General features: G+C 44.6%; 1 protein-coding gene across 7 annotated transcripts in view; it reads left to right on the top strand.

Annotated features, from left to right (window-relative positions):
* ILDR2 (immunoglobulin like domain containing receptor 2) overlaps window positions 1–27,758 on the top strand; it is a 360,441-nt gene extending 332,683 nt beyond the window's left edge. For 2 of the 7 annotated variants that reach the window (XM_063956731.1, XM_063956726.1), the window contains 6 exons: window positions 4,739–4,885; window positions 11,154–11,324; window positions 20,424–20,537; window positions 21,778–21,982; window positions 23,849–24,476; window positions 25,893–27,758. In XM_063956731.1, coding sequence (XP_063812801.1) covers window positions 4,739–4,885; window positions 11,154–11,324; window positions 20,424–20,537; window positions 21,778–21,982; window positions 23,849–24,476; window positions 25,893–25,928 — 1,301 coding nt within the window. In that variant the 3' untranslated portion in view covers window positions 25,929–27,758. Of the gene's footprint in view, window positions 1–4,738; window positions 4,886–11,153; window positions 11,325–20,423; window positions 20,538–21,777; window positions 21,983–23,848; window positions 24,775–25,892 lie in introns of those variants that run through there. The other 5 variants (XM_063956727.1, XM_063956725.1, XM_063956728.1 and 2 more) reach the window with 3 other exon arrangements.
* The last annotated feature ends 215 nt before the right edge of the window (window positions 27,759–27,973 follow it).

The raw sequence follows: 27,973 nt of genomic DNA, 5'->3' as shown, positions 1-27,973 counted from the left end.
CCTATAAATGAATTGAACTATAATAACAACTCAAATGAGTGTATTATAAAATAGCTACCACGTGTCCTTTATAAGACAATATGTGTCAGATTCTAGTCCTCTATGGCCGTTTTATTGATGATTTATTTATTATTTGGAAAGGGGGTTATCACCGAGCACTCGAATTTGTTGATTATCTTAATAAGAATGAATTTAATTTAAACTTCACTCACACTTTTAGTTTTGAGAACACAGTATTTCTGGATATTGCACTCTCTGCTAGGGATAATATTATTATTCCATCCAACCACATGAAACCAGTGGGAGCATCCAATTACTTACACTATATGAGTAGTCACCACAGACCGTGGATCAAAAACATTCCAAAAAATCAGATAGTGCGCCTCAGAAGAAATTGTGCAGGGGATGAAGATTTTCATTCCCAAATGGAAATCATGTTAGGACACTTCAAGAGAAGGGGCTACCCTGACAATCTGTTAAATAATGCCAGAAAGTATGCGAAGAAAATATGCAGAAAAGATCTATTAAGCATGCAACCTTTTAATGAAACAAAAAGAACATCATTCAGTTCAAGAATGGAAACATCTATAATGAATATAGGAGAGACAAAAACCCACAGTCAAAATAAACAAGAATGTGAAAACATCCTTTTTCTGTCAAAATTTAACAATAAATCAAAAGAAATAAAAAAGATAATTTGTAACAATTTTGTGTTACTAGAACAAGACCCCATTTTGAGGAATGTTATTGGAAAAAAACCGGTAGTAGTATTCAAAAAGAACACCAACTTGGGAAATATTTTAGCGCCAAGTATGCTAAAACCTATAGGAGAAACAATCAATTCGAAGAATTGGTTGACAACTAATATGGTGGGATCATATAGATGTAATAAGACTATTTGTCTAACGTGCAAATTTATGCTTAATAAAACCACTAGCATAACTTCTAGCTCCAATGGGGATATTTTTGATATAAAACAATATATCAACTGTGAATCCACCTATTGTGTCTACGTCCTACAATGCCCATGTTGCCTACAATATGTAGGAAGGACTACTAGGAGTATCAAGAGTAGGTTTAGGGAACATAGATGTAACATCATAAACAGGAAAATGACACATAGTGTTTCACGCCACTTTGCTAAACAACATGGAGGAAACCCCATGGGTCTGTCCATTGTAGGAGTGGAAAGATTTATAAACACCAAAAGAGGTGGAAACAGATTCAGACAACTGTGTATTGGTGAGTCTTCCTGGATATTTAAACTAGAGACTCTCATACCTAAGGGTTTAAATGAGGCACTTGACTATACATGTCTTGACGACTGAACGCAAATGTAGGTGTAATCTGGTTCAAGTACTAAAACAATAAATATGAGATATTGAATATTGAATAAAGACCCATTGAGTTATAAGGAAGTTTGAAATAATTTCTATACTATTAGGTCTTTTCATTTATATATATATATCCCAACATATATGATAATCCCCTTCTCCCTTTTCCCTTTATGTGGTATAATCCTATATTACCTTTCTAAGAAAAGTACTAATAACAACAAAAGCATTCCTCTCCAGTAAAATGCTTCTCCACATAAGTAAACTTTGCATATTTATATACATCTTATTATTAACAATACTGTTAATTTTCCCTTTCATATGCGATACTTATCTTTTATAAACGTAGAATTGCGGTAGTGAATTTCATCCTCAATACTCAAATTGTGTGAAATTTTATTCAGCTGGGATAAACCAAAGATATAAATGTCTTATGTAGGTTAGAATTAATTAAAGCTTCAGGTTGGGAGACCTTTTTTATCATATTATATTATCTTTTTATCATATTATATTATATTATATTGTTTTTATATGTAATTATTATTTATGGTTATTATTATTATTCTATAAGTATTAAGATATCTATAAGCATCAGGAATCAGATGACTCATATACAAAAACCTAAAGAATCTGTATGGCTTTAAATCAATTTGCTGCAAACAGCTATAATTAATTAAGCAATTAGGGATCATTGTTGGCTATATAAAAAAGGAACACCACAACTAAAGGGCAGTCCTGAGGAAGTCCCAGTGCATTGTGGGACGAAACGCGTTGACGTATATTGGATATCCAGCAGTGTCTCGATCCACCGGGAGAAACGGAATTGGCTCCTGACAGCCTATACAGAGCTACTACAGCCGCTTAATACCAACAAGCACCTTCCAGATTACCCTCCGCCCTGCTTGGTAATTTGTCCGGCAATTTGTCCACCGAACATCCCACGCTGTAACACACTAACAGCGGGAGACCTACAGGCTGCATTCGTGAGCACATTGGAGCAGCAACCCGGAGCGGTGACGGCCTCACCACCGGGAGAGGAAAGACGGCACGCAGCTTCGGCAGGAACCACCTGTGAGTAACCCGTCTCCTATTCTATCACGGACACCCGTTACAACACGCCCGGGGCGGTGATAGCCTCACCACCGGGAAAGGAAGGACGCTATAAGGTATAACTTTGACAGCCACAGGCGGTAACTATCTTACCTTCAATTTATTCTGAACTAATCACTACAGCCGGGACGCCGGCATATAGAGCCATCTATTAAAACCGTGTGGATCTTGCAAAGAAATACAATCTGACACATATTGTCTTATAAAGGACACGTGGTAGCCATTTTATAATACACTCATTTGAGTTGTTATTATAGTTCAATTCATTTATAGGTCCCGAATTATGCTATGACTATTAAATATCTGATGCTTGCATAGAGGAAAAAAATCCTTTTTTATATATATGTTTTATGCTTATGGTGTAGTATTTGGTATAAAATAAAGGGTGTATATATATTTTTTATTTCATATAAAGTCTCCCGACCTCATTTCTGACAACTTTTACAGCCTGATAAATAATATCACAAAAATCAATATTATTATATTTTATTCTATCAATAGCGCGATGTTTTCCAAATCTATATCACTTCGTTTATGCTAGAGACCCTAACCAAGTCTCAAAACAGACGCTGCTGTTTACTTACATGAAATAAATAACATAAAAAACTTTTCTACACTAACAATATATTGAACAGCGCCGGGAGAGTGGGATCAGCATACCACTGGGGATTTCTTCTCCTCCATATCTTAGTTTGACTTCTTGTTTTATTATATTAAGATGACCGTTCAAGCAATATTGTTGTTATTCGGAATGTTTTTTGAGGTGCCTCTGACCACAAGTTGCCATGACTTTCACTTTGACAACTCACTTTGAGATGTACAAATGTGACATGCTACAACCCCGATGTCTCTTACTCAAACATGACATAATTGAGTCTTCCCAGGTATGGCCATTGAAGGGTTCACCATTAATAGTCTAAATCAGTGGTGCTATCAGTGCTTTACATGAAACCATCAATAGACAACTCTGCTGTGGGACATGGTAGACCAGTCATGGAAGGATTGGCTTGCCATGTAGGATTACCTTTCCCTCAATACAGCCAAAGTATGGTTAAGCATTTGGTAGTAATAGGATACAAGCAGATGCAGGAGCCCGTGGAGCAAGCTGATGTTTATGAGCTGCAATAATATGACTTTTAAAGGATAATTCCCATTTGAAGGTGTCAGGAATATCATAGAATACAGAAGTTTTTGAAATGCAGTGTTTACCAATCTAAGTGGGGTATGTAATCTTTTACATCTCCCACCTAAAAGATCTGCCAGGGCTCTGCTGGGAAACTTGACCAAATCCTGAAGTAAAATCTGGTCTCCTGATGGAGAGTGGCCGAATTCCAGGAGCAGCACCCTGGATCTTACTTCTGGAACTCTCAGACAGGGTCAAGAGCATCAAGGTAGTGTTTAGTAAGGGTAACCTTGGGAGAGGGAAGAGGTGATGGAGAGAGAAGCCAAAGGATCTATTTATCAAATAATATTTGTGGGATATTCTCCATATAGTAAGGATCCCCATAATATAAGAAGGAGGGACCGCAGAAGATAGCTCCATTTCTGATGGCCGAAGCAGCTAGGCTGTTGGATTTACCTTTGCAGGAGCTTTGCCTTGGCTGCGGCCAATAGGTTACAGCGGCAACGGCATCTGAAGATTGACTTCTCTTCTAAGTAGCACAGGTGGCAACGTCTTCAAAGATGGATAGAATAAAAGAGGTGGATTGAGTGGACCTCAAAAGATGAGAAGGAGAGAGCGGGCTCAAGGGTTAGGAAATGGAATGTGCAGCTAGAGTTGAGAATTCCCACACCACCGCCATGCTGGTAGTCCAGCAGCTTGATGATGTGATTCATTGCAAATTGCGTAGTCACAGCCCCCTCGCACCACAATGCTGGAATTACAGCAGAACGCAGCACGAGGCTGAGTCATGAGGAAACAAATCATGTTGCCATGCCACCCAGGAATCCTACTGAAGAAGTTAACAAGTGTGCACATTCTCCATAGCTTGGTAAAGTCGCTATGCACTGCGTTTAGCCGTCAGCATGTTGGGATATATTTTCGGCTATCTTAACAAGTCCACATTTGGTATGAATGATCCATCTGTGCCATTGCTTTACTAACTGAACTCCACCTTCAATTTGGTTCTCAGTTGTGGGTGGAGCTATGTTCATTATCAGTTGTAAAAGACTAACACGAAAGCCAATACAAATAACCCGGCTATAGACTCCTGGAGCAAGTAAGCACATGAAGAGTTTGGTAAACTGGTTCCATGTTATTATCCCACTGATCCGCAAATCCTTTGTCATTCCAGAGTGGGCGTTTGTGTGCCTGGTAATACTGGGCACTTTCCTCTTCTTCGCCATGGTGGGACTTTGCTGGTGCCAGTGCTGCCCGCACAGTTGCTGTTGTTACGTACGGTGCCCGTGTTGCCCGGAAACCTGCTGCTGTCCGAGAGCCCGTGAGTGGCACGCGTTTTACTGCTATGTATCACATGACTAGGAAGTGGGGCGTATTTCCAGCAGTGATCGCACCGCTGCAGGCCGGGCCCTGAAAATGTTTTTACAGATGACTTTATTCAATTGCACTGACACACTATCCTCTTATTGTGGGAGAAATGTATCAAGCCTTCTAAAGTGCACATGTGGCAGTGTGGTTGAATTAGAATGACAAATAAATGTAATGAGAAGCTTCTTCTTTGACATTTGGGGTTTAGGGGAAATTTCTGCACAGGGGCTTCAGATTAATAGCAAGATAATATTTAACCAAAAATGCTAAAGTAATTCAATTTGCCAAATTAGTCTAATTACTCTTGTGGGTGGTGCCCCCCCCCTTTCCCGGGATTTATAAGGAAGACGAGTCAAAGACCAGAGGTCCCGCAGCGAAGAACCACTGCGTGCGAACGGGTCGGAATGACCCCCATAGTCGTGGCCTGCAATAAATGTAATATAGTAAATCTAATACTAGGTTGATCCTATATACATAGAATCCTTGATTCAATTATTTACCATAATTACCAATTATTTTACCAATTATTTACCATAAGTTTTATAATAAGGTCTTTTTGGGTTGCAATGTGAACTAATAAATATCAATATATTTAGGGTTAGAATATTGTTGGCACTGAGGGTCTGTCCAGTGGTACAATATCAATAACAATAATTATCATTCCCTTTTTTATATCGGGAGACTGGAGCAGGGGCGTATTAAGAGAGGAGGGGCCCGTGTGCAGTTTCCGTTGAGACCCCCTCCTCTCTATCCGACAGCGCAGAGACTCTGGGCACTACGGTCACTAGGAGACCCTAGCGCTGTCCCAGAGCCAAGTATGCAGGCTCATGTCTCTGCGGAAATGGCGCTGCTGCCATTTTCCCAGTGATATTTCTACTGCGCATGCACGGAACGCTGGGAGAATGGCCTCTGCGCCTTAACCCTGAGATTTGTGCAGCGCTGCTGCTGTTTCCGATGCCGACTCCGGAGGGTTAAGTATTGAAAAAATGGGTGGAGGGTGAGCAGTGTGGGCCCCTCTAGACAATGCACACACTGCACCCATTATAGAACATGTTGGTGTTGTTATTTCACTCCTTTAATGAGTGTTTAATATGTGAAAAAGTAAATATAGGTACAAGTTACATCAGAGAAAAATAAATCAAATGGAGCTAGATACTAAAGAGAATACTGTTATACATAGCTATCACATGTAGAAATGCATATACATTTGCAAAATGTATATGCATTTCCGGGGATTTCTGCTGTCCAGTCGTTTGCCACAAGGGCATTGAACAATGGATGAGAGAATCCCTGATCTATGGCTGATGTGTGAACAAGCCCAGCATGCGTGAAGCGCGTGTAAGGCAGTAGAAGCCCCTGTTCTTCGCAGACGGGGCTGCACATCTCTGGCACATACTTTCTGAACCTCAAGGTAATTCCAAGACACTCTCTCATCCGATCACCAAGGCTTACACTGCAATGCTCAACAACAGGGAGACTTAGAGTTATTATCATCCTTTATTTATATGGCGCCACAAGGGATCCGCAGCGCCCAATTACAGAGTACATAAATGAAAAATCAAAATGGGACAATAGTGACTTACAGGTGAAGACAATATAGGACAAGTACGGGGTAAATAACACTGACTTATGTATCAGAGTGGCAGAAAACCATGGGATTAGGAGCCATCGAGGATGGTTTAAGTAAGAGAAGGATAAGTACATGAAGGTTGAGGGCCCTGCTCATGAGAGGTTACATTCTAAAGGGGAGGGGCAGATAGACAGGGGTGGCACAGATGGGGTAGACAGCATGGAACAGAGGGTTAGGATGAGAGACAGCTGGGTTTGGTGAAGAAGTGGGTCTTGAGAGCTCGTTTGAAGTTTGTAGAGAGGTGGAGAGTCTGAGGGGGAGAGGTAGGGAATTCCAGAGAAAGGGAGCAGCATGGGAGAAATCTTGGAAGTAGGAGTGGAAGTAATCAGTCGGCAGGAGAGGCGGTGTGCATTTGCAGAGCGAAGAGGACGGGTGGGAGTGTAAAGGGAGATAAGGTCACAGATGTAAATGGGAGAGGAGTGGGTGAGGGCTTTGTAAGTGAGTGTGAGACGTTTGAATTGGATTCTGAAGGGGGAGCCAGTGAAGCGGTAGTAGGAGAGGAGAGGTGGAAGTAATGCGTTTGGTGAGGAAAATGAGCCGGGCTGCAGTGTTGCGGATAGGTTGGAGTGGAGAGAGGCATACTGTATGTCATAGAGTCCAGATAGGAGGAGATTACAGTAGTCCAGTCTGGAAATGACCAGTGAGTGGATAACACTCATACAGAAAGCAGAAGCGTCTCTCTCTATCCTGTACTTTCTGCCCTGGAAAGTGATCAGGGATATGCATTACTACATGTGATAACTATGTACCATAGTATCTACAGCTCCATCTGGGTAGCACCTCATTTTCTTATTAAGGAACAAAATAGCAACACCAACATTAATTAAGGTTCAGTGTCCTGATGGAAAAATTGATTGATATTTTTTGTTATTGATATTGTACCTCTGGAAAGACCCTCAGTGCCAACAATATTCTCACCCTAAATATATTGATACTAGGTGATTCATCGCGCCCTACGGGCGCTCTTCACACCGTCGTAAGGGGCTACGCCCCGGTAAACTGGACAGAAAAGTGAAGGAGTAGAATAGTAGATGGTGAAGTTGTGGTGGAATGGTTGGTTTGTTTGTGGGTAGATGTAGTATGACAAAAGGGAATGTGCTGGTGAATGGGGTGCAGGCTTTTGTGAGTGGGTGAGCAGTGTGTATAGGGGAGGCTGGTAAGATTGTAGGTGTCAATGTTATGTATAGAGGAGATGGTTGTTCAAGGCAAGTATGTGAAGATATGGTTTACATGTTAAAAATTTGAGTGAAAACAACATTTTTAGTAAAGTGTTGGGTGTCACCAAGGAGCTGGCCTTGTTGTTCAGTTGGTGTAATGTGTACTTTGACGTGATGTGCTTTTCTTGAGCGTGATAACACGTGTGTAGGTGTTACTGGTACAGGGGGCCGTTACGTGTGTAAGTGTCACTGGTACAGGGGGCGTTACGTGTGTAAGCGCCACTGGTACAGAGAGCGTTTTGTGTGTAAGCGTCAGTGCTACAGGGGTCGTTACGTGTGTAAGCGGCAGTGGTACAGGGGGCGTTAGGTGTCTAAGCGGCACTGGTACAGAGGGCGTTTCTTGTGTAAGCGTCACTGCTGCAGGGGGCATGACGTGTGTAAGCGGCACTGGTACAGGGGCGTCACGTGTGTAGGCGTTACTGGTACAGGGGGGCGTTACGTGTGTAAGTGTCACTGGTACAGGGGGCGTTACGTGTGTAAGTGTCACTGGTACAGGGGGCGTTACGTGTGTAAGTGTCACTGGTACAGGGGGCGTTACGTGTGTAAGCGCCACTGGTACAGAGGGCGTTTTGTGTGTAAGCGTCAGTGCTACAGGGGTCATTACGTGTGTAAGCGGCAGTGGTACAGGAGTCGTTACGTGTGTAAGCGGCAGTGGTACAGGGGGGGGCGTTACATGTGTAAGCGTCACTGGTACAGAGGGCGTTTTGTGTGTAAGCGTCAGTGCTACAGGGGTCATTACGTGTGTAAGCGGCAGTGGTACAGGAGTCGTTACGTGTGTAAGCGGCAGTGGTACAGGGGGGGGCGTTACATGTGTAAGCGTCACTGGTACAGGGGGCGTTTTGTGTGTAAGCGTCAGTGCTACAGGGGTCATTACGTGTGTAAGCGGCAGTGGTACAGGAGTCGTTACGTGTGTAAGCGGCAGTGGTACAGGGGGGCGTTACATGTGTAAGCGTCACTGGTACAGGGGGCGTTAGGTGTCTAAGCGGCACTGGTACAGAGGGCATTTCGTGTGTAAGCGTCACTGCTGCAGGGGGCATGACGTGTGTAAGCGGCACTGGTACAGGTGGGCGTTACGTGTGTAAGCGGCACTGGTACAGAGGGCGTTACGTGTGTAAGCGGCAGTGGTACAGAGGGCGTTACGTGTGTAAGCGGCACTGGTACAGGGGTCGTTACGTGTGTAAGCGGCACTGGTACAGGGGGCGTTACGTGTGTAAGCGGCACTGGTACAGGTGGGCGTTACGTGTGTAAGCGGCAGTGGTACAGAGGGCGTTACGTGTGTAAGTGTCACTGGTACAGGGGGCGTTTTGTGTGTAAGCGTCAGTGCTACAGGGGGCATTACGTGTGTAAGCGGCAGTGGTACAGGGGTCGTTACGTGTGTAAGCGTCACTGGTACAGGGGGCGTTACGTGTCTAAGCGGCACTGGTACAGAGGGCGTTTCGTGTGTAAGCGTCACTGCTGCAGGGGGCATGACGTGTGTAAACGGCACTGGTACAGGGGTCGTTACGTGTGTAAGCGGCACTGGTACAGGGTGGGCGTTACGTGTGTAAGCGGCAGTGGTATAGAGGGCGTTACGTGTTTAGGCGGGTCTGGTACAGGGGCGTTAGGTGTCTAAGCGGCACTGCTACAGGGGCGTTACGTGTGAAAGCGTCACTGGTAAAGGGGGGCATTATTATGTGTGTAAGTGTCAATGGTAGAGGGTGGTGTTACGTGTGTAAGTGGCACTGATGCAGGGGGTGTTATGTGTGTAAGCGTCAGTGGTACACCTCGGTGTGCTGAGGGTGACGGGGCTGCTGAAGGGGGGTGGATGTGAAGGAGGCTGCTGTGCAGTGTGGTGGTGGAGTGACATGGTAGGGGGGGGCTAGCGGCGGCCTTGGTAGCGGGTGTGTGGTGGGTAAGGTGGGTGTAGTAGGTGGTGGTGGGTGGTAAGGGTGTGTGGGTGTCTGTTTGCGTACCTGCCAGGGTGGGCCGTCAGTGAGAATGGTGTGTCCCTTCTCCTATAGTGTCATGTGGTGTGCTGACACAGATAGGGCAGGGTCTGTGACTCCAATACACACACACATATACAAACATATTTTATTAGGAAATATATATCCAGAAATATACACACATCCATATAGATTTCCACACCCCTATATATATATATATATATACACAAACATCTTAGTGCTCAGCAGTCCTGTAAATCACTGACCCCTGACAGGTTTAATAGCCTGAGCTGTTTGCTGCCTTAAACGCAGCTTAGTTATGGGGCCTCCCTGTGGGCATTACCCCCCCCCCCCCCCCCCCGCGCGATCTGCCTTCTCAGAGACGGGCCGCGGCTGCCGTGAGAGCTGTCTGCGGTCAGCCTTTCAGCTCTCCCCCCTCTGCATACAAAGGCGCCGTTCGCGGCTCCGCAGCTGTGGCGGGTAGCGGCTAGCAGAAGCTAACCGCGGGAGGGAGGGGGGAAGCGGACTGGGGAGCGTAGGTATGGGAGCGGGCGGCCGGGAAGCGGCTGCGGCTTGGCGCCCAGTGGCGGCTGCTGTGCAGTCCGCGGCTGGGCAGTGGAATACAGGCAGTGAATGGTGGCTTGGCGGCCAGCGGCGGCTGTCCGCGGCTGGCCAGGCAGGAGGTGTGGTGAACTTTGCTTGGCTGCTGAAGGGGGGTGGTCGTGGAGTGAGATGGTAGGGGGGGCTAGCGGCGGCCTTAGTAGCGGGTGTGTGGTGGGTAAGGTGGGTGTAGTAGAGTGGGGTGAGGGTGTGTGGGTGTTTGCTTACCTGGCAGTGTGGGCCGTCAGTGAGAATGGTGTGTCTCCTGGTGGTCCCTTCTCCTATAGTGTGTCATGTGGTGTGCTGACACAGATAGGGCAGGGTCTGTGACTCCACCCAGCGTTAGAAGTGCAGCCACAGAGTCACAGGGCTAATATATAGGAGATTTATTAGTTCACATTGCAACCCAAAAAGACCTTACTGTATGATACGCCTAATGTCATTAGATAATTGAATCAAGGATCCTAGCTATATAAAATCAATCCAGCATCAGATATGGCAGATGCAGCTTCTGATTTGTAAATTGATGTTATTATTCATTTTTCAAAGACTTTAGATATTAAATAAAAGTGCCCCCACCAAGGAATCTTCTTTCTCTCCCCACGCTTCTGTAGAGAAGCTCTTGCCTTGGACTATTTTAATATTACAAAGCAAAAATAAAAACTAATAATAATATTTACTTATTTATTTATGAACAGTTTCTTATATAGCGCAGCATATTCCGTTGCGCTTATACCTCCGTATTACACTGCAAAAAGTGCTACATGGGCCAAATTTGTTCCCAAATGATGTTATTGGGGTTTTGAACGCTATCTCCCTATTATAACACTTACTCTGTTTCTTTTCCAGTATATGAAGCAGGGAAAGCTGCAAAAGTTGGATACCCACCAGCTGTGCCCACTGCCTGCCCTCCATATTACATCTCCACCGTTCCTGTGGCGCCCGTTCCAGCACCCATGCTAATGGAAAAACAGCATGTTCCTCCGCTGGTGCAGAGCGACTCATTAGGAGGCCAAAACGGTAATTTGTAGAGATGTGTGTGAATGTTACACTTCATGAAAGTAACATCAGCTCCCCCCCAATATTTCTCTTCCATCCCCCCAGGGACCCCTTCTCCTCCCAGGCTAGGAATTTTTATCCCTACACTGTCAAAGTAGTTGAGTGTATATCTGGGGTTGTAATAATGTGAAATAAATAATGGGAAAAATCACGGAAAAGTGTATTTTAACCATTCTTCTAGAATATTGAGCGTTGAAGAAAGCAGCCGCCAGTTTATAAATATGTCTCAAAAATGAAAGAGAAAAAAAATCCAAAAAACTGATAGTGACATCTTTACAATGCAAATGGTATCTAAGCAGATGAATCACAGCTGCTGCGGCTTCTGTTAATCCTCAGCCTGCAAAGGAACAAATCCTGGATTGGATATGAAGCACAAAGGAAGAGCCCTAATGTTGTACTACATTCAGGGTAATTGGAATAGCAAATGCAGAATGAATATTGTGCTCTTAAATGAATACTCATGGAGGCTTGTCTATTTAATAATCCCGACAGGTTTCTCAGGCCCAATAATAACCCTGCTATTTCTCCCAATTAGCCAGCCAGTTATCTCTGCAGAATGTCCCCCTACCCCCCATCGCACTAAACCCTCCCCCCCCCCCCCTCCCCTGAGCCCTCCAGTATGTGAATTAGCAGTGGTTTCCCATTGGAAGTGCGTTCTGCTAGTCAGAGAGGTGGTCTCAGGATTAGGTGGTTTCTCCCCCCTGGGACCGCCAGCCTGGAATGTCATTAGCTGAATGCACTTCAAATAAGAAGTCACTTCTCATGTTCTTACGGCAGCCTTATTCAGCTTGTAGGGGCTGCAGAAAAAGCAGCCCCTATCCAATGCCGCTTTTCCACACACGCCCCGCTTTGTGCCATGTGCAATGGATAGGGACCACCTGCAAGTGGGCATCTTTTTACACAAGACACCTCCTGGACTTTTATATATTTTTGCACAAATGCTGCGTACAAAGAGACGGAGGCAGTGAAGTTATTGGGGACACTTAAGTTTTACAAAGTAGGTGACAAATGAATATTTCTGCTGCGGGGTACACTGGGCTCCACAAGGATTGGACAATGGTGGTGTTGAGTAGGATCTTGATCCGAGGCACCAACAGGCTCAAAGCTTTGACTGTTCCCAGAATGCACAGCGCCGACTCCTATATCACCCCGCCTCCCAGTACAGGAGCCCAGTTTTGTAAGTTGGTGCTGCAGTAAGCAGGCACTGAACAGAGGGGCTGCTCCAAGCAGCCCTAAAAAAAGCTTTTTATGAGGTCAAAAGTGAAGACTTCAAGGGCAGCAGCGGTGGTAAATGTCTTGTGACATTCACTGCTGCAGCTCCAGCTCTCCCCAGCGGCGCTGTACACTGCTGAGCCCTGGTTGCCGGGTACCTACAGCGGAGGCTCCGGTTTTCTTCACTTTAGACACACACGGCTGGGGCCCTCCAGGATCGCGTGGCCGCGCTTGCGGGACCCGGTCTTTATCGCGATCCGGCGCGGTCTGTGGGAGGCGGGCCGCGCGCGCTGGCGGTGGACACTGTGGCAGTACAGGCGATCCCACTAGATCACCAGGGCATGGGCGCAGGTCAGGTTTTCTCTCTAAACCAATTCTTATATCGCCCACAGTACCCGGTGGTTTTGCCAGCAGAGGGGATAAGGCTTAGACCTGGAGCCCCTCCCCCAGCCCCAGGGCGCCATTTCTAGCAAGTGTTCCCGCCCTGGAGCTGCATATCTGTCTTTTCCTTACTCCCTGTCAGTGTCTGCGGCGCCATTATCCCTCAGCTCACTGTTCCTGGGACTGCTTGGGCAAATCCTCCTATGTAAAGCCGCCTGGTTGTCAGCGCTGTGCCTTTTACATTACACTTAAGTATTCTACCTGCCTTTATAGACAGTGATAGTTAAGAAAGAGTGCACTTAGTCAGGGTTTTATAGTACAATTACCCTGTGATATACATCCAGTTCTTACTGTGTACTGTTATATCTATTGTTATATAGCTGTGTAAGCTAGTCCAGTGCAGTATTATTGTCAGTAATAACCTCTGCGTTGTACAAACTGTGACTTTCTGTGTGTGCATTTGATAGCTGAGTGGTGTCCATTTCGTGTCTTTCACTCAACCTGCTATCCCTATATTCCATAACCTGAGGGGGCTTGGTGCGTCAGGTGTTATTTAATATAGGATTTTCACAAAGATATAGTGTATTACGTATTTTTCTCTGTGACTTAGTCACCATATCTCTCCTTTATCTCTGCTGGTGCTGACTACACTGCGCAGGGGTTTGGGTAAGAGGTATAGTGCTGCTGATTATTTTACTGTGTTACCTGATACTGCAAGTTATATCATGTCTGCTTCTGAGGGTAACTGTTCTTGGGCTGAACATACTGCCGGTGTTGCTGAAGCCACAGGCACATATGGGGAGAATATAGCAGCTGTGGGCTCTGGTTCTGGGGGCTCCTTGCCTCCCAGTGGGACTGTGGCAACGGAGGCAATAATGACCCGCCGTGGGACGCTTTTTCCACGCTTCTGCATACGCTAGTTCATAAACTAACACCCCCTATGGGACCCCCAATGCCGGTACAACCGTATGTGGTCCCTGCAGCTAACCCGCCGTGGGCGGATGACTTATCTGCTCAATTAAAGAAGTTGAACCAGTCCTTGACTACTAAAAAGTCTGACCAACGCTCGCCTAACTCCAAGAGGTCCTCTAAGCGAACGCTTATCTCCTCACAATCCACTGCTGTCACTGACACCTCGTCTGATGAAGACAGCACATATACTGACCCCTCAGGTTCTGACTCAGATACTGCTGATGGAGAGGGTAGTTCACATGTGGATGTTCCTGATGTTTTGGAGGCTATTAAGTTAATTCTGCAGATTACGGATGATCCCGAGCCATCCATCCCTCCTAAGAAACCAGATAGGTTCAAGCGTCAGAAGTTGGTTAAGCAAGTTTTACCTCACTCTGGCCACCTAGTGGATATACGTCGGGAGCCCTGGGAAAACCCGGGTACGAAGTTTGTGCCTCAAAAGAAGATGCTGGCTCGCTATCCCCTCGCGCCAGAGCTGTCTAAGAATTGGGAAACGCCTCCTCCAGTGGACTCACATGTGGCTAGGATGGTGGTTTCCTCAGCTCTACCTGTCACTACCGTCACGTCTCTGAAAGAGCCTACGGATAAACGTGTGGAGGGTTGTCTGAAAGCAATTTACACCCTCACGGGTGCTGCACAAAGGCCCACTATTGCAGCTACATGGGCGGCAGAGGCTATTGAAGCATGGGCCTTGGAGTTAGAAGCTGAAATCTTTTCTGACCATGCTAGACAATGCTTGTCATATATTGTCACAGTTTCTCGATATATTAAAGAGGTGGCTTCTGATGCCGGTATCCTAGCAGCCAAGGCCTCTACTACGTCAGTCCTGGCTCGCCGGATATTGTGGCTGAGATCCTGGTCTGTGGATCTGGACTCAAGAAAAACCCTGGAGGTACTCCATTTCAAGGGAGATATTCTGTTTGGGGAGGACTTAAATAAGATTGTGGCTGACTTGGCTACTGCCAAAACTCCCTGTCTGCCTAATACCGCTCCTTCTGTGTCGAAGGCTAAAGGTACGTCCTTTCACCCCTTCCGTCCTTCAGGTAAAGCAAAAGGTCAGGCGTACCATAAGCAGGCCCGCACTTCCAAACCTGGTAAGCCGAAGCCCAAAAGAGCCTGGGCTGCCCGTCAGCGAGCTGCCAAGACCGATAAGCCTGCCGCATGACGGGGTGGGCCTCCCCCTGGGGGGATCCCAGGGTGGGGGGCCGGCTTCTAGGGTATACCCAGGAATGGTTGAAGACCACTTCAGATGCCTGGGTACGGGAAGTCGTCACTCGAGGTTACGCCATAGCCTTCAAATACCGACCCCCTCATCGATTTTGCCAGACGTTCCTTTGGACCAGACAAAGGCAAAAATTCTACACTCGGTGGTACAGACCCTCCTGGATACAGGAGTCGTCGTACAGGTGCCTCTTGCTCAGAGGGGCCGGGGGTACTATTCTCCGCTGTTTCTAGTCCCGAAACCAAATGGGTCCTCCCGGCCCATTCTCAACCTCAAGGCATTGAACAGGTTTGTGAAGGTTTCCAAGTTCCGTATGGAAACCCTTCGCTCTATAGTTCTGGCCTTGGAACCTGGGGACTACATGGTCTCCCTGGACATACAGGATGCTTACCTGCAAATTCCTATAGCAGTGTCACATCAACAATACCTGAGGTTCGCTATTGCCAACCTACATTACCAGTTTCGGGCGTTACCTTTTGGTTTAACAACGGCTCCGCGAGTCTTCACCAAAGTTATGGCGGTGATGACGGTGGTACTCCGCCGTCAAGGGGTCAGGATACTGCCGTATCTGGATGACTTGTTAATCCTGGCAAATTCCCCAGATCTTCTCCTGCGTCATCTGGATATGAAGGTCCGGTTTCTACAAGCCCACGGGTGGCTCATTAACTGGAAGAAATCCTCCCTGGTCCCTGCTCAGAGCATGGTGCACCTGGGAGCGTTGTTGGACACTCACAACCAGAGGTTGTTCTTGTCTCAGGAGAAAGTCCTGAAGATTCAGGACAGGATTCGTTGCTTCCTTTCTCGTCCGCAAGTGTCGATACATTCGGCAATGCAGGTGCTGGGCCTAATGGTATCAGCATTCGACATGGTGTAGTATGCTCAATTCCATTCTCGCCCCCTCCAGAGACTGATTCCAGCCAAGTGGGACGGCCTGCCTCACCGGATCAGATCTCAAATGATCTTCTTGACTCCTGAGGTCCGTCTGTCGCTACACTGGTGGCTCCGGGACCAGCAATTGTGCAGGGGCCGTCCCTTCTGGATATCCGACTGGGTCCTGTTGACGACAGATGCCAGTCTAAGAGGTTGGGGCGCGGTGCTGGAGCAACACCCCCTTCAGGGTCGGTGGACCAAGGAGGAATCTGTCCTCTCGATCAACATTCTGAAATTGCGGTCGGTCTTCAATGCGTTGAACCTGGCCCAGCATTTAATTCAGAACCGTCCTGTTCAAGTACAGTCGTACAACGCCACCACAGTGGCTTACATAAATCATCAAGGCGGCACTCGAAGCCATTTGGCAATGAAGGAAGTCTCACGGATTCTATTCCGGGAGTCCTGAATTGGGAAGCGGACTTTCTCAGTCGTCAGGACGTGCATGCCGGCGAGTGGTGCCTCCATCCAGAAGTATTTCAACTCCTCGTGGAAAAGTGGGGTCTTCCAGACGTGGATCTGATGGCGTCTCGACACAATCACAAGGTTCCGGTCTTCGGAGCAAGGACAAGGGATCCTCAAGCAGCATTCGTGGATGCGCTGGCGGTGCCGTGGAGGTTTCGGCTGCCGTATGTGTTCCCTCCGGTGTCACTCCTGCCCAGGGTAATTCGGAAGTTCAAGCAAGAAAAAGGAAATCTGCTTCTCATAGCTCCAGCGTGGCCCAGACGGCACTGGTTCTCAGACCTGCAGGGCCTATCGTCAGAGCATCCAATTCTACTTCCACAACGCCCAGACCTCCTCGTTCAGGGCCCCTGTGTCTACCAGGACCTAGCCCGGCTGTCTTTGACGGCGTGGCTCTTGAAGCTTCCGTCTTGAGGGCTAAGGGTTTTTCTGAAGAGGTCATTAAAACTATGTTGTGGGCCCGGAAACCGGCTTCTGCTCGGATTTACCATAGGGTCTGGCATTCTTACTTTGTTTGGTGCGCATCTAACAATTATGACACTTACAAGTTTAGCACAGCCAAGTTGTTGGCTTTTCTGCAGCAAGGCCTAGAGTTGGGCCTGCGTCTGGCCTCCCTAAAGGTTCATATTTATGCCTTGTCGGTGTGGTTTCAGAGAAAAATTGCGACTTTGCCTGATGTTCATACTTTCACTCAGGGTGTGTTGCGTTTCCAACCTCCCTATGTCCCGCCTGTGGCTCCTTGGGACTTGTCGGTTGTTTTGGAGGCGTTGCAGGAGCCTCCGTTTGAACCCCTTGGTTCAGCTTACCTTAAGTGGCTTTCCCTTAAGGTGGTGTTCTTGCTGGCTATTGCCTCTGCTAGAAGAGTGTCGAATCTGGGTGCCTTGTCTTGTAGTTCCCCATATCTGATTTTTCACCGTGATCGGGCGGTTCTTCAGACTCGTCCCGGATATTTACCTAAGGTGGTTTCTTCGTTTCACCTTAATCAGGAGATTGTGGTTCCGGCCTTTGTCTCTCCTGATTTGTCTCCCAAAGAGCGGTCTTTGGATGTGGTACGGGCTCTCCGTATCTATGTGAAGAAAACTGCTTCTATCCGAAAATCTGATTCTCTCTTTGTTTTGTTTGGATTTCACAAACGTGGCTGGCCTGCTCACAAGCAGACCCTGGCCAGATGGATTAGAATGGTGATTGCACATGCTTATGTGAAGGCTGGTCTCTCTGCTCCTGTTCACATTAAGGCCCATTCTACTCGGTCTGTTAAACCTTCTTGGGCGGCCCAACTTGGTGCGACCCTTGAACAATTGTGCAAGGCGGCTACGTGGTCCTCCGGGAACACGTTCATGCCTTTGATACTACCGCTTCCCAGGATGCTTCCTTTGGATGCCGGGTTCTTGTGCCCGCTACAGTGCGTCCCCTCCCATAAGGAACTGCTTTAGGACATCCCCATTGTCCAATCCTTGTGGAGCCCAGTGTACCCCGCAGCAGAAAATGAGTTTTATGGTAAGAACTTACCTTTGTTAAAACTCTTTCTGCGAGGTACACTGATCTCCACAAGGCGCCCACCCTGACGCACTTAGCTTCTTTGGGTTGGTATGGCATTAGCCGCTGACACTTCTCTTGTCGTGAGAGTGTGATGTATGTGGCTACTAACTCTTGTAGTCTCTTTTCCTGCTACTGCATTGGGCTGGTTAACTAAAAACTGAGCTCCTGTGCTTGGAGGCGGGGTGATATAGGAGGCGGCGCTGTGCTTTCTGGGAACAGTCAAAGCTTTGAGCCTGTTGGTGCCTCGGATCAAGATCCTACTCTACCCCCATTGTCCAATCCTTGTGGAGCCCAGTGTACCTCGCAGAAAGAGTTTTAACAAAGGTAAGTTCTTACCATAAAACTCGTTTTTCTCCTACTTCTGAGTTCAAGGAATAGGCCCCTAAGAAATACAATTCCCTCCCGCTCGTACTGGGGCTGCGCAAATTGTGAAAATGAGTTTGGTCACGAAGGGGGAGGTCTTGTCTTGAAAGGGTTATAGTGGAGGTTAATCTCCAGCAATGAATACTCATTATGCTGTTTATAACGAAGGCTAATAGGGAGGAGGTAAGTGGCTATAGTTGGTAGGAGTACCTACCTGTGATGTATGACCCTTTGTGACACAGGTCCGAATGCGTCTGCTTCTAGCGATTTTCACCAAATTGCGCATGTGTCGTAGGCGATTCAGTCGAACGCATCTGAGACGTTTCTCTGCAGCCGCTGCGCAGGCGTTACTCAGTGGCAACTGGGAAGCAACAGGCCATTTCCAAGCAGCAGAACCGTTCCATTCGCCTTGCACGCGGTGGGTGTCGATGAAGGGAGGAGGAATTGGGCGGAGACGTCCCATGGTTGCGTATGACTCGGAATATGGGCGTGCAGTAGCGTCTGCATTCGTTGTGCATTCTGTTTGCAGCGGGCAGCAGGAATTGCGTTTCGTCTCACAGAGTCTGACCCACCGTTATCGTATCAGGCGGTGCTGCCATGTTTCTCTCCAGAGCTCTGACTGGAACAGAATGTGTCACCAATCTACAGAACATGTATAAATATGGAGCATTTTCTTTTTATGATGGACCAGCCGGTATCCAGCACAGAAAGGATAATGCCTGATGACATAAATCACTGGGGACTTACTATAAAAAAAATAATCAACATACAGAGGGAGCCACGGTCATCTAGGCTTCTCTGCTGCACCTAGGTGCACCGAGGGTTATTAGCATAATCCTTTCATCTATTGTTCTCAGATGCAATACAATACAGAGAGAACAATACAGCAGGGGATTAAGTCATTACAGCAGGGGATTAAGTCCAACTGCCCTGGCTCAGTTAAATCCTATTAAAGGCATAGATGAGCAGGGCTCCATCTGTATTACTTAAAAAGCTGTTTCTAAAACATTGTTTAAACATTTGTTTGTTTGTTTGTTTGTTTTAAATGTTGTCAAATTCGTTGTTAATGTAAATATTGGTGAGGAAATACCCCTAAAGGAATCATATATATATTTTTTAAACGAAAGTGGTTTAAAAGCAATTTACAGTTCATTACGGCTCTTTCCGGTGCGGTTGTTCTTGCTGCTGTTGCTATCTTTTGCCGTACGCTATTGTGATTATATGCTAATATGAGCAGCTAACCTGAGCATAGGGACGCCCACTGCTGCCGCATCATTTCCAGCCAGTGTTGTATAATTGCTGAAACATCGGTGCCATCGGGTCATGTCTCAGAGTCTGAGTGACCTCCGTAGACGCGCAGGTTACTCTCCAGGGATGCAGAGGGCTTTCCAGTAACAAGTGTGATCACAGCTGCTAATTTATGCACACCCAAAATACGCCATCTGAATGGTCATAACACGCCTGCGATTTTCCGACCGCTCCCCTTTACCATCCCCAAACGCTGTCTCCCTGTCACTCACTTTGCGACTAATTCTTTGGTGCGGCCACAATAGCAGTTCACTCGATGTGCGTGCCCGCTGTGGCTCAGACACATGCGCAGTAAGAAAACATCGGCCGGTATGCATGCAATAGCCGCTTTGAGATCTCATCTGAATGAGCATATTCAAAGTTTTGTTTGTTTTCGCATGGATTTTGCATTTTATTGTTTGTTACATTGGGTTTTTTTTGGAGTAACTTGAAATCATACAAATTTTGCTCAGTTGACTGATTAGGAGCTTGTGGTATGAAACAGAAGATAAGTGATGCATGTTTTGGGGAATATTATGGCCTCATACGCACAGTTGGGCAGCGTGCCCGTATGTACAAGTCCCAACTTTACGTTAAGGTCTGATTACAAACATTCTGTGCTTACATCACTGTGATGAATTTAGCCGTTTTAAGAAGAGTCGCCTCTTCATATAATGTTTGCTTGTCTCCATCAGTGCGCAAGGGATACCGCATACAGGCCGACAAGGAGAGAGATTCCATGAAGGTTCTTTATTATGTCGAGAAGGAACTGGCCCAGTTTGACCCAGCCCGCCGGATGCGAGAGAGATGTAAGTGCCGTAAGACCTCTAGAACCTCCTCATTCCGAGCTAATTTCAGAGTCGTCGTCGTCTAATCTGAGATTTCTGAACCTCTGAGTAATTGAGTTATTTTACCCGAACTTGTATACATCCCACATAGTGAGTCACCGAGCCTAAAAGCCGTCATTTCTCTGCCTTCTATTGTCCCAAATATAGATTTATTACATTCTGTGTAGCTGAGTGTTGCTAAAATACGCAGAATATAAACATAAGCACACAAGGCCAGTTATCCAGCGCTGTTGGGAAGATTCCAGGGACAGCGCATTTTGCATGCAATGTGCGTGGGAACCAGCGCGTGCACCTGCGGTCAGGTAGCGGCTCAGTGGCGGACAAATACATTTACTTTTTTTGCATGTAGCCCACAGATGCTGGGCAGCTTTATTCTTACAGTGCAATTTAGACTTGTGTTTGAACACACCCCACCCAAGTCTAAGGGGCCCACTTATCAGAGAGTGATAAAACTCGTTGTGAATGATGAAACTCGTTGCGTATGATATATGGTGCTCCAGCCAATCCGCTCCCAACTGCCACTTTTCAAACACATGACAGTTAGGAGCTGAACCCCCACATGACAGTTGGGAGCTGATTGGCTGGAGCACCATTTATCACACGCAATGAGTTTTATCATTCACAACAAGTTTTATCACTCGTTGATAAATAAGCCCCGAAGTCTCTCTGCACATGTTACATGCACAGTTACTCGCTGTTTCTTGCTTTGCTCCTAACTCAGAATCAGCCTCTGTATGTAACTAGATGTTGGGCAGAATCCATGAACTTGTAGTGTACAAGGAAAGGTGACAAGGAGCTATGTTGGCCTCGTGGGGGAGTTTGGGAAGGTGATTACAATGCCCTGACATCTAGTTGCTTTACACAGGCATATTTGGATTTATAATGTGCGCGTGCCCCATATTATAATCCTAGAAACTGGCTAAAGACTATGGAGTTGATGTATCAAAGCAGTGAAAAGAGTGGAGAAGTGGCTCAGGCATTGTTGCAGGCCATAATTCTGTATGCTCAGGTCCTCCGTTTCCTTCAGCTTTGTATTCTGCCTGCAACAGAGGCTGATTATATGCCCCTTCCACTGACCTCTGGTTCTATGTTGGATGCCCAGTGTAAGCCCCCCCATGGTGCACCATACATCGGATTTTATATCCCTGATGATGTCCATTTTCTTTTATACTTCTATCACTTGCTTTACTTTCCTTCTCAGACAGCCACACAATCTCAGAACTAAGTTCCTTGCACGAGGACAATGTCCACTTTAATCGCTCCTATCGCCAAGTCCGCAGGAAGCCTCTTCCTTCCAGCTGCAACATTGACGGAGATGCAGAATACTGGTCTGGGGTAGTAGGGGCCACAGCAAGACCCTCAGCTTGTTCCAAATTCAGGGATGAGAGAGAGAACTTCAGGAGTAGGTAAGTGTTACATTGCCTGTGCATTTAGCGGTGGCAGAGGAGACTAAAAATATCTTAGCGTAAGGTAAACACTGTCTGTATCATACATCAGTATCAGAGACTTAACCAGGGCAGATAACATTGATATAATAGGATTTACTCTACAAGTCTCTTCTCCCCTTATCCAGCGTACATTTCCTGGGGGATCCGGAGTATAGGTCTAGGACGACCCCACATGGTCTACATTAACAAAAGGTCAACATGGACAAAAGATCTACTTCAAAAAAGGTCAACATGGACAAATGGTCAACATGGCAGTTGACACACATATGGAAGACACATGTTTTTTGGGGGGGTTTCATGTTTTTGGACTTTTTCCATCCTTGACAATCCATGTCACAAATCATAACCTTTAGTAACCTTGCATCGAGCGGAGCAGAACAAGACATCGTGCCCGAAGCGTGGGGAGCGAAGCGAGCCCGCGAGGGTAGCCGCCTCTACAAATGGTGGTCCCAGATGGAAAAACCAGCCACGCAAAGCCCAAAAATACAAAAAAAAAGTGTGTTGACCATTTTTGTGTCGACCATTGTCATGTCGACCTTTTGATCCTGTTGACCTTTTCCAGTATCGACCTTTTGTCCATGTCGACCTTTTGTCAATGCTGACCAAATGTACTGTATGTTGACCGTATGGGGTGGACCTAACGACTGTTGATCTAGACATTCTAGATCTTGTAATACCCTCCCCCGGGACATGATTTCTCCTTGATTAATTTTCTGCCTGTCTTCTTCCCTTCCTTTCTGCCAACTTACAGTACTCACGCTCATTCTTGGAGACTTCAACATCCCAATCGACACCCCCGCTTGTGATTCTGCAAACTCTTCTCCTTCACCACCCCCTTGCTCTCACCCTATGGACCTTATCCCATACACTGTAATGGCCCTGCCTGGATATCATGCACTCCCCCTTCTGTGACATCTCCTACTTCTCTACCTCATCCGTTCCCTTCTATGACAACAACCTCCTCTCTCTTCCTTCTCTCCCGTCCTCCCTGTGCGGACTCTCCCTTCACCTCTGCAGAACCCTCTTTTCCTGGTTTACCTCTTACATCCCTGTCAACAGGCTGTCCTTCCTGTCTGCCCTGAAGGTGCCTTGATGACTAGTGATCATCTCCAGCCATTCCACTTCTGCTGACCCTCCATGCAGTGCCCTCCACTTTCCCACCAAACTGATTACCCTCACCTATAACGTCTTCTATGTGGCACCCCATCCCCCACTCCTACAGGTATGAGCTTGCCAGAAATACTTCCCAACTCGCCCACTTCATGCTGATGATCTTGGACACTCTGCCCCACCTAGCACTACCTTACAATCCGATAAAAAAATTTTTTTTAAATGTTGCTTATATCTAGTTATTGACTTCCAGGTTTGGCGCGATAACTGAACATATATTGTTGATTTCCCCAATCTCTGGGAGACTGCAAGTCAATTAAGTTTTAGGCTTCTGCACAGAGTTCCCCTGTACCACCTCATTAACAGAATGAGGCAAATTTCATTCTGCACTTAGCTCTTTAACACATATGCCATGATAAGCTATCATGGTCTACTGTATGTGTTACACAGCTAAGTGATCCTATCCAATAATGGGCATAATTGACATTTAAATGAGTATCAGGGCTTGCACATGAGCCTACAAGACAATATCATTTGGCTGTACTTCATACAGAGAACACATGTAATGGGCACACTAGATTATCAACTGGTCTTTATATGCTGTCAGTGTTCTTTGTATTTGCTACAATGCTCAACCAATAGATCTTGTAATCTTACAGATGGCTATGACCCCAACACAGATTACATGTTTTATATATTTTTATTTTTTCACAGCCTCCAAAGACCAACATCTGAGGTCTTAGAAAGGAAATCCTTTCCTATGGCAGTCCAAGCCGTATCTACAGATGAGCTGGCTGCATTTGCAGACTCGTATAAACAAAGATCCCGTAGGTCTGAAAGCAGAGGTCCTGGTACAGGCCCCAGGTTTGAGAGGACCGAGTTAAGAGGAAGATCTTTATATCAAGACAGCTCAACTGATGACTACTATGGAAAACGAAACCATGGAAGGGAACTGTTTTCAGACACTGAAAGAGGCTGGTCATTCAGCCCTTCTAGGATACAAGCTTCAGAGGATAAACATTTTCCCAAAAGGATAAGCAGGATGGGACAGAGTTATGACGACGCTTACCTTAGCAGTGTCCTTGAAAGGAAATCCAGGGTTATCGAGGAAACCGCTATCAACCCATCTAATCTGAGCTTGCGGCAAAATTCTAGCCGCAGCTATGGGCGGTCTCCAACGTTCAAGACTGGTGAAAGCAAAGATCAAAAAGTTGAGGAAGAAGACTCACTTCCTCCCTACAGTGAGAGGGAGCTCGCCAGGGCTCTCCCGTTCCGTTCAAGAGAACACTCCTATCTCAGCAACTCAGACAAGAGGAAGAAAAAGGACCAGCCAAGTAAAACAGTGAGAAAAGCCTTCTTTTTTTACATGAATGGGTCACAGGCCAAATGGGGTTGGAGGGCGTTGTCAAAAATTTAAAGAGTGGGAGAATGTGTGTGTGAGGACATTATTATATAATATATTGTGTCATTCTGGAGATGTTTGTGGACCATTAACATGATTCTAACTGAAAAAGCATGCTGTATAAATGCAGCTCCTGTAACTTCAATACTGTTTGACCACATATTAAAAAAGGGACTTTTTGTCCACTTTTTCGGGTATGTCAATAAAAGAAATAAAATAAAAAAATGACACAAGAAAATGGGCTGTTCGGACAATTCTCCATGCTACGGACATTGGGTGTTTATGTCTTTTTTATATATACAGTATATATATATATATATTTATTCTGTACATTGGGATTCCAGATGTAACTCGTATTGTGCAGGCATGGTTGAAATTGGGATACTTGTTTGAGTTGAATTTATTTGTATAACAAATAAACAAGTACAATATGGGAGTGTGGGTGGTTCCACTCTTTTAGGTTGATTTTGTGGTTATCTACTTGCTGTTAATGGAACTAGGAATGAATTGTCGTAGGAATTATATCAGAAACATTTATCCTGAGTTGTCTCAGCGGTTTCACAAACCGGAAGCTGCACCAAAAAGACTCTTTTACTTTTAAAATCACATGACCAGATATATATATTTTTGTGTGACAATAATAAAAAGAATACCTTAGGAACAAAAAAATACATGTACAAATTGAAACTGTTTGTGTTGCTGCTGCTTATTATTTTTGTTCCCGAAATAATTTAATTGAAACTGTACCTGTGGCAGCGTTTTTTTTTTTCTCGTTTTTTTTTTTAAATGTATTAAACTTTTTGAAAACATGAACTGTATTAAATCGAACAAAAAAAAAGAAAATGAAAAATCACAGATGGGTGGTTTCTTTTATTGCTGAATCATTTATTTAATCACCTTCTTTGTTCTTATAGTTGTGTGGGTTTTAACAGTAAGAATGAAGGCAAAAAATAATCAGTATTTAACAGCACAATTAAAAAAAAAGTTCCTTTTTTCCAGTATAACACTCCCTACCACATGTCCCTTGTCTCTTCATTTACTCATGGTTTGATTCACACATCTCACATCAATCAACTCAGTCTAAGAACAGCCCTTATATGATATTGTGCATCTGTGTTACCCGTTTGTTCTCATAAAAATTTCATCATGGTGGCATGTGGTCAATGTATTGCTACAGTTTAAGATACCCCAATATTGGGCTTGAGTGCATTCATGTAAAAAAAAAAAATGGTGATAATTTTAAGACTGGGCTGTCAGCTGGGGTGTTCGCTTGTCTTCCCCATGGACAGGGAGAGTTTTATCATTTTGTTCTCCATTTTGTCATGTTCATATCTTATTGTTTATTATTTTTCACAGGGTGATTTTCCAAACAGGATGTCCCTCGTTGTCTGACACCGTGAAAGACTTAAGGAAGATTCTCAATGGAGGAGGCACTGAGGCAGTCCTGGTTACATCAGAGAGAGTCATGAGCCACTGTGCTCCAAGGAACCCACCCCTTCTTGACGTGGAAGATCATTAACTAGCCTATTTCCCACAGAACAGGAGACCATATGCATTGGACCTTAAGTTGGAGCAATGGTCTCCTGCAGGGTATACAACCCAATCAATAATGGACCTCAAACAAAAATCTGGAGGGGAAAGGGGGGCATCAGAGTTTGCCATGACTTTAGATTGTGTAAAGACTAGCCTTAGAATATTTTAACTTACTCCTATTCCTAAATAACTTAACAGGGGTGGTGTTTGCCTCCATTCTCCAACATTCCTTATGTCTCACACTCAAACAGTGTTATTTTTTGTACCATCTAACCTCTTTGTGCCTCTCATTCACATTGTCCCATTAAAGGACTGGTGATATCTTTGTATACAGTGGGCATAATTCACAGACACAAATGAATTATAAATAAATCTTCATTTGAACAAATTATCAAAAGTAATGATTATCTGTCATGATTTCAAACTTTTTTTTTCTAACTTCAATTATAAACTAAAATTTTTGATTTGGAAATATTATTTTAACAATACATGTAGACATTTTTGAAACACTGTTTAATGACACTATCTCAAACTGCCCATGTTGTCATTGAAAAATTACGATTTCATGATTGCTATGTTGAAATGTTTGTCCCTAATGAATATTTTGTTTCTCGGTATGGTCTGTGAATTCCGCCCAGTGACTATTTTGTTTACATGAAAAAGGTGCTACTTATGTACCTCCTTTTGGTTTTTCTGATTTAAGTAACAATTTTAGTTCTTCACCTCCCTACCTTTTTGTTTCTGTTGTGTCATAATAACATTTAATGCAAGAAACTTTTTTCTATAACAATTTTAACAAAATTATATGCTTAGAATTTTTGTATCTGTTTTTGAAAATGCTTCACCTACTCTTTCTGTATCTGTTTTTGTAACTTTGATTGGCTATTGCCAACTGAGAACAAACTCACAGCAGAGGTATATGGTTATTTGTAGATTGAATGTATTGTGTTGCATTAGAAGATTTTTATTATTTAGAATTTTTTAGTTTTGACAATTATTCTACAGTACAATGTTCTCTGGATCATGATTCATATGATAAAAAAGTAGCAATTCTAGATTAAAAAACAAACTTTTAAGTAGAATGTTCAAATCATGCTACATATAAGACAAACAGTAATGTTATTTTCCCTGTATTTGTTGTTTTTGTTGAATTATGGAACTTGCATGAGTTACCTGTGAGATTTCTTCATTCAGACATTACACAGTTTAATTAATCATGCACTCATTGGTGTATTATATTTTCTAATAATTTACAATATTGAAACTAGAGATATCTTTCCATCAGTGGAGAAACAAAATAATAAATACCACTGTAAAAACAACTGTCATAATATCAAATGATAATAAATTTTTTACAGATTGATATTATTTAATGAAAAAAAGATTAAACTAAGATAAATTATAATTAATCTACCATTTGCTTTACATAAATCACATGTTTAAGTTTTATTTTTACTATTAAATTTAAATAACTTGTTCCATTTAAAAATATAGTAATGCTTGTTTTAGCTCCACAATGTTTAAAATATATGTTAAAAAGATTATGGCCCCATTTTCCCTTATATCTGCTCAAATAGGCACTTTCTCAGAAATGGGCATAAGAAAGATAAGAGGTTGTTAAAAACTGCAAAGAAATAACCAGAATATAATATTTGCTAATAATTAAATTCATAAATATTAAATTTTTCATTTCATTTCACAATTAATTTTTTATTGATCCTTAAATATATTATTTTTTAAAGTATTTTTTTACGTACTTCATTAATTCTAATATTATTTTTCCCAATTATTCACAACATCCATCTATGTCAATATGCCACTGTATACTTCTTGCATTTTGCTTTGCAAAGTTAATTTTATTTGACTTCTTACACTATCATTAAAATTACCAAAATATATTGTTT

This window comes from Pseudophryne corroboree, chromosome 2 (genome assembly GCF_028390025.1).
Source record: "Pseudophryne corroboree isolate aPseCor3 chromosome 2, aPseCor3.hap2, whole genome shotgun sequence".
NCBI lineage: Eukaryota > Metazoa > Chordata > Amphibia > Anura > Myobatrachidae > Pseudophryne > Pseudophryne corroboree.
The sequence above is the reverse complement of the archived record's forward strand: the minus strand, read 5'-3'. Positions and strand labels throughout refer to the sequence as shown.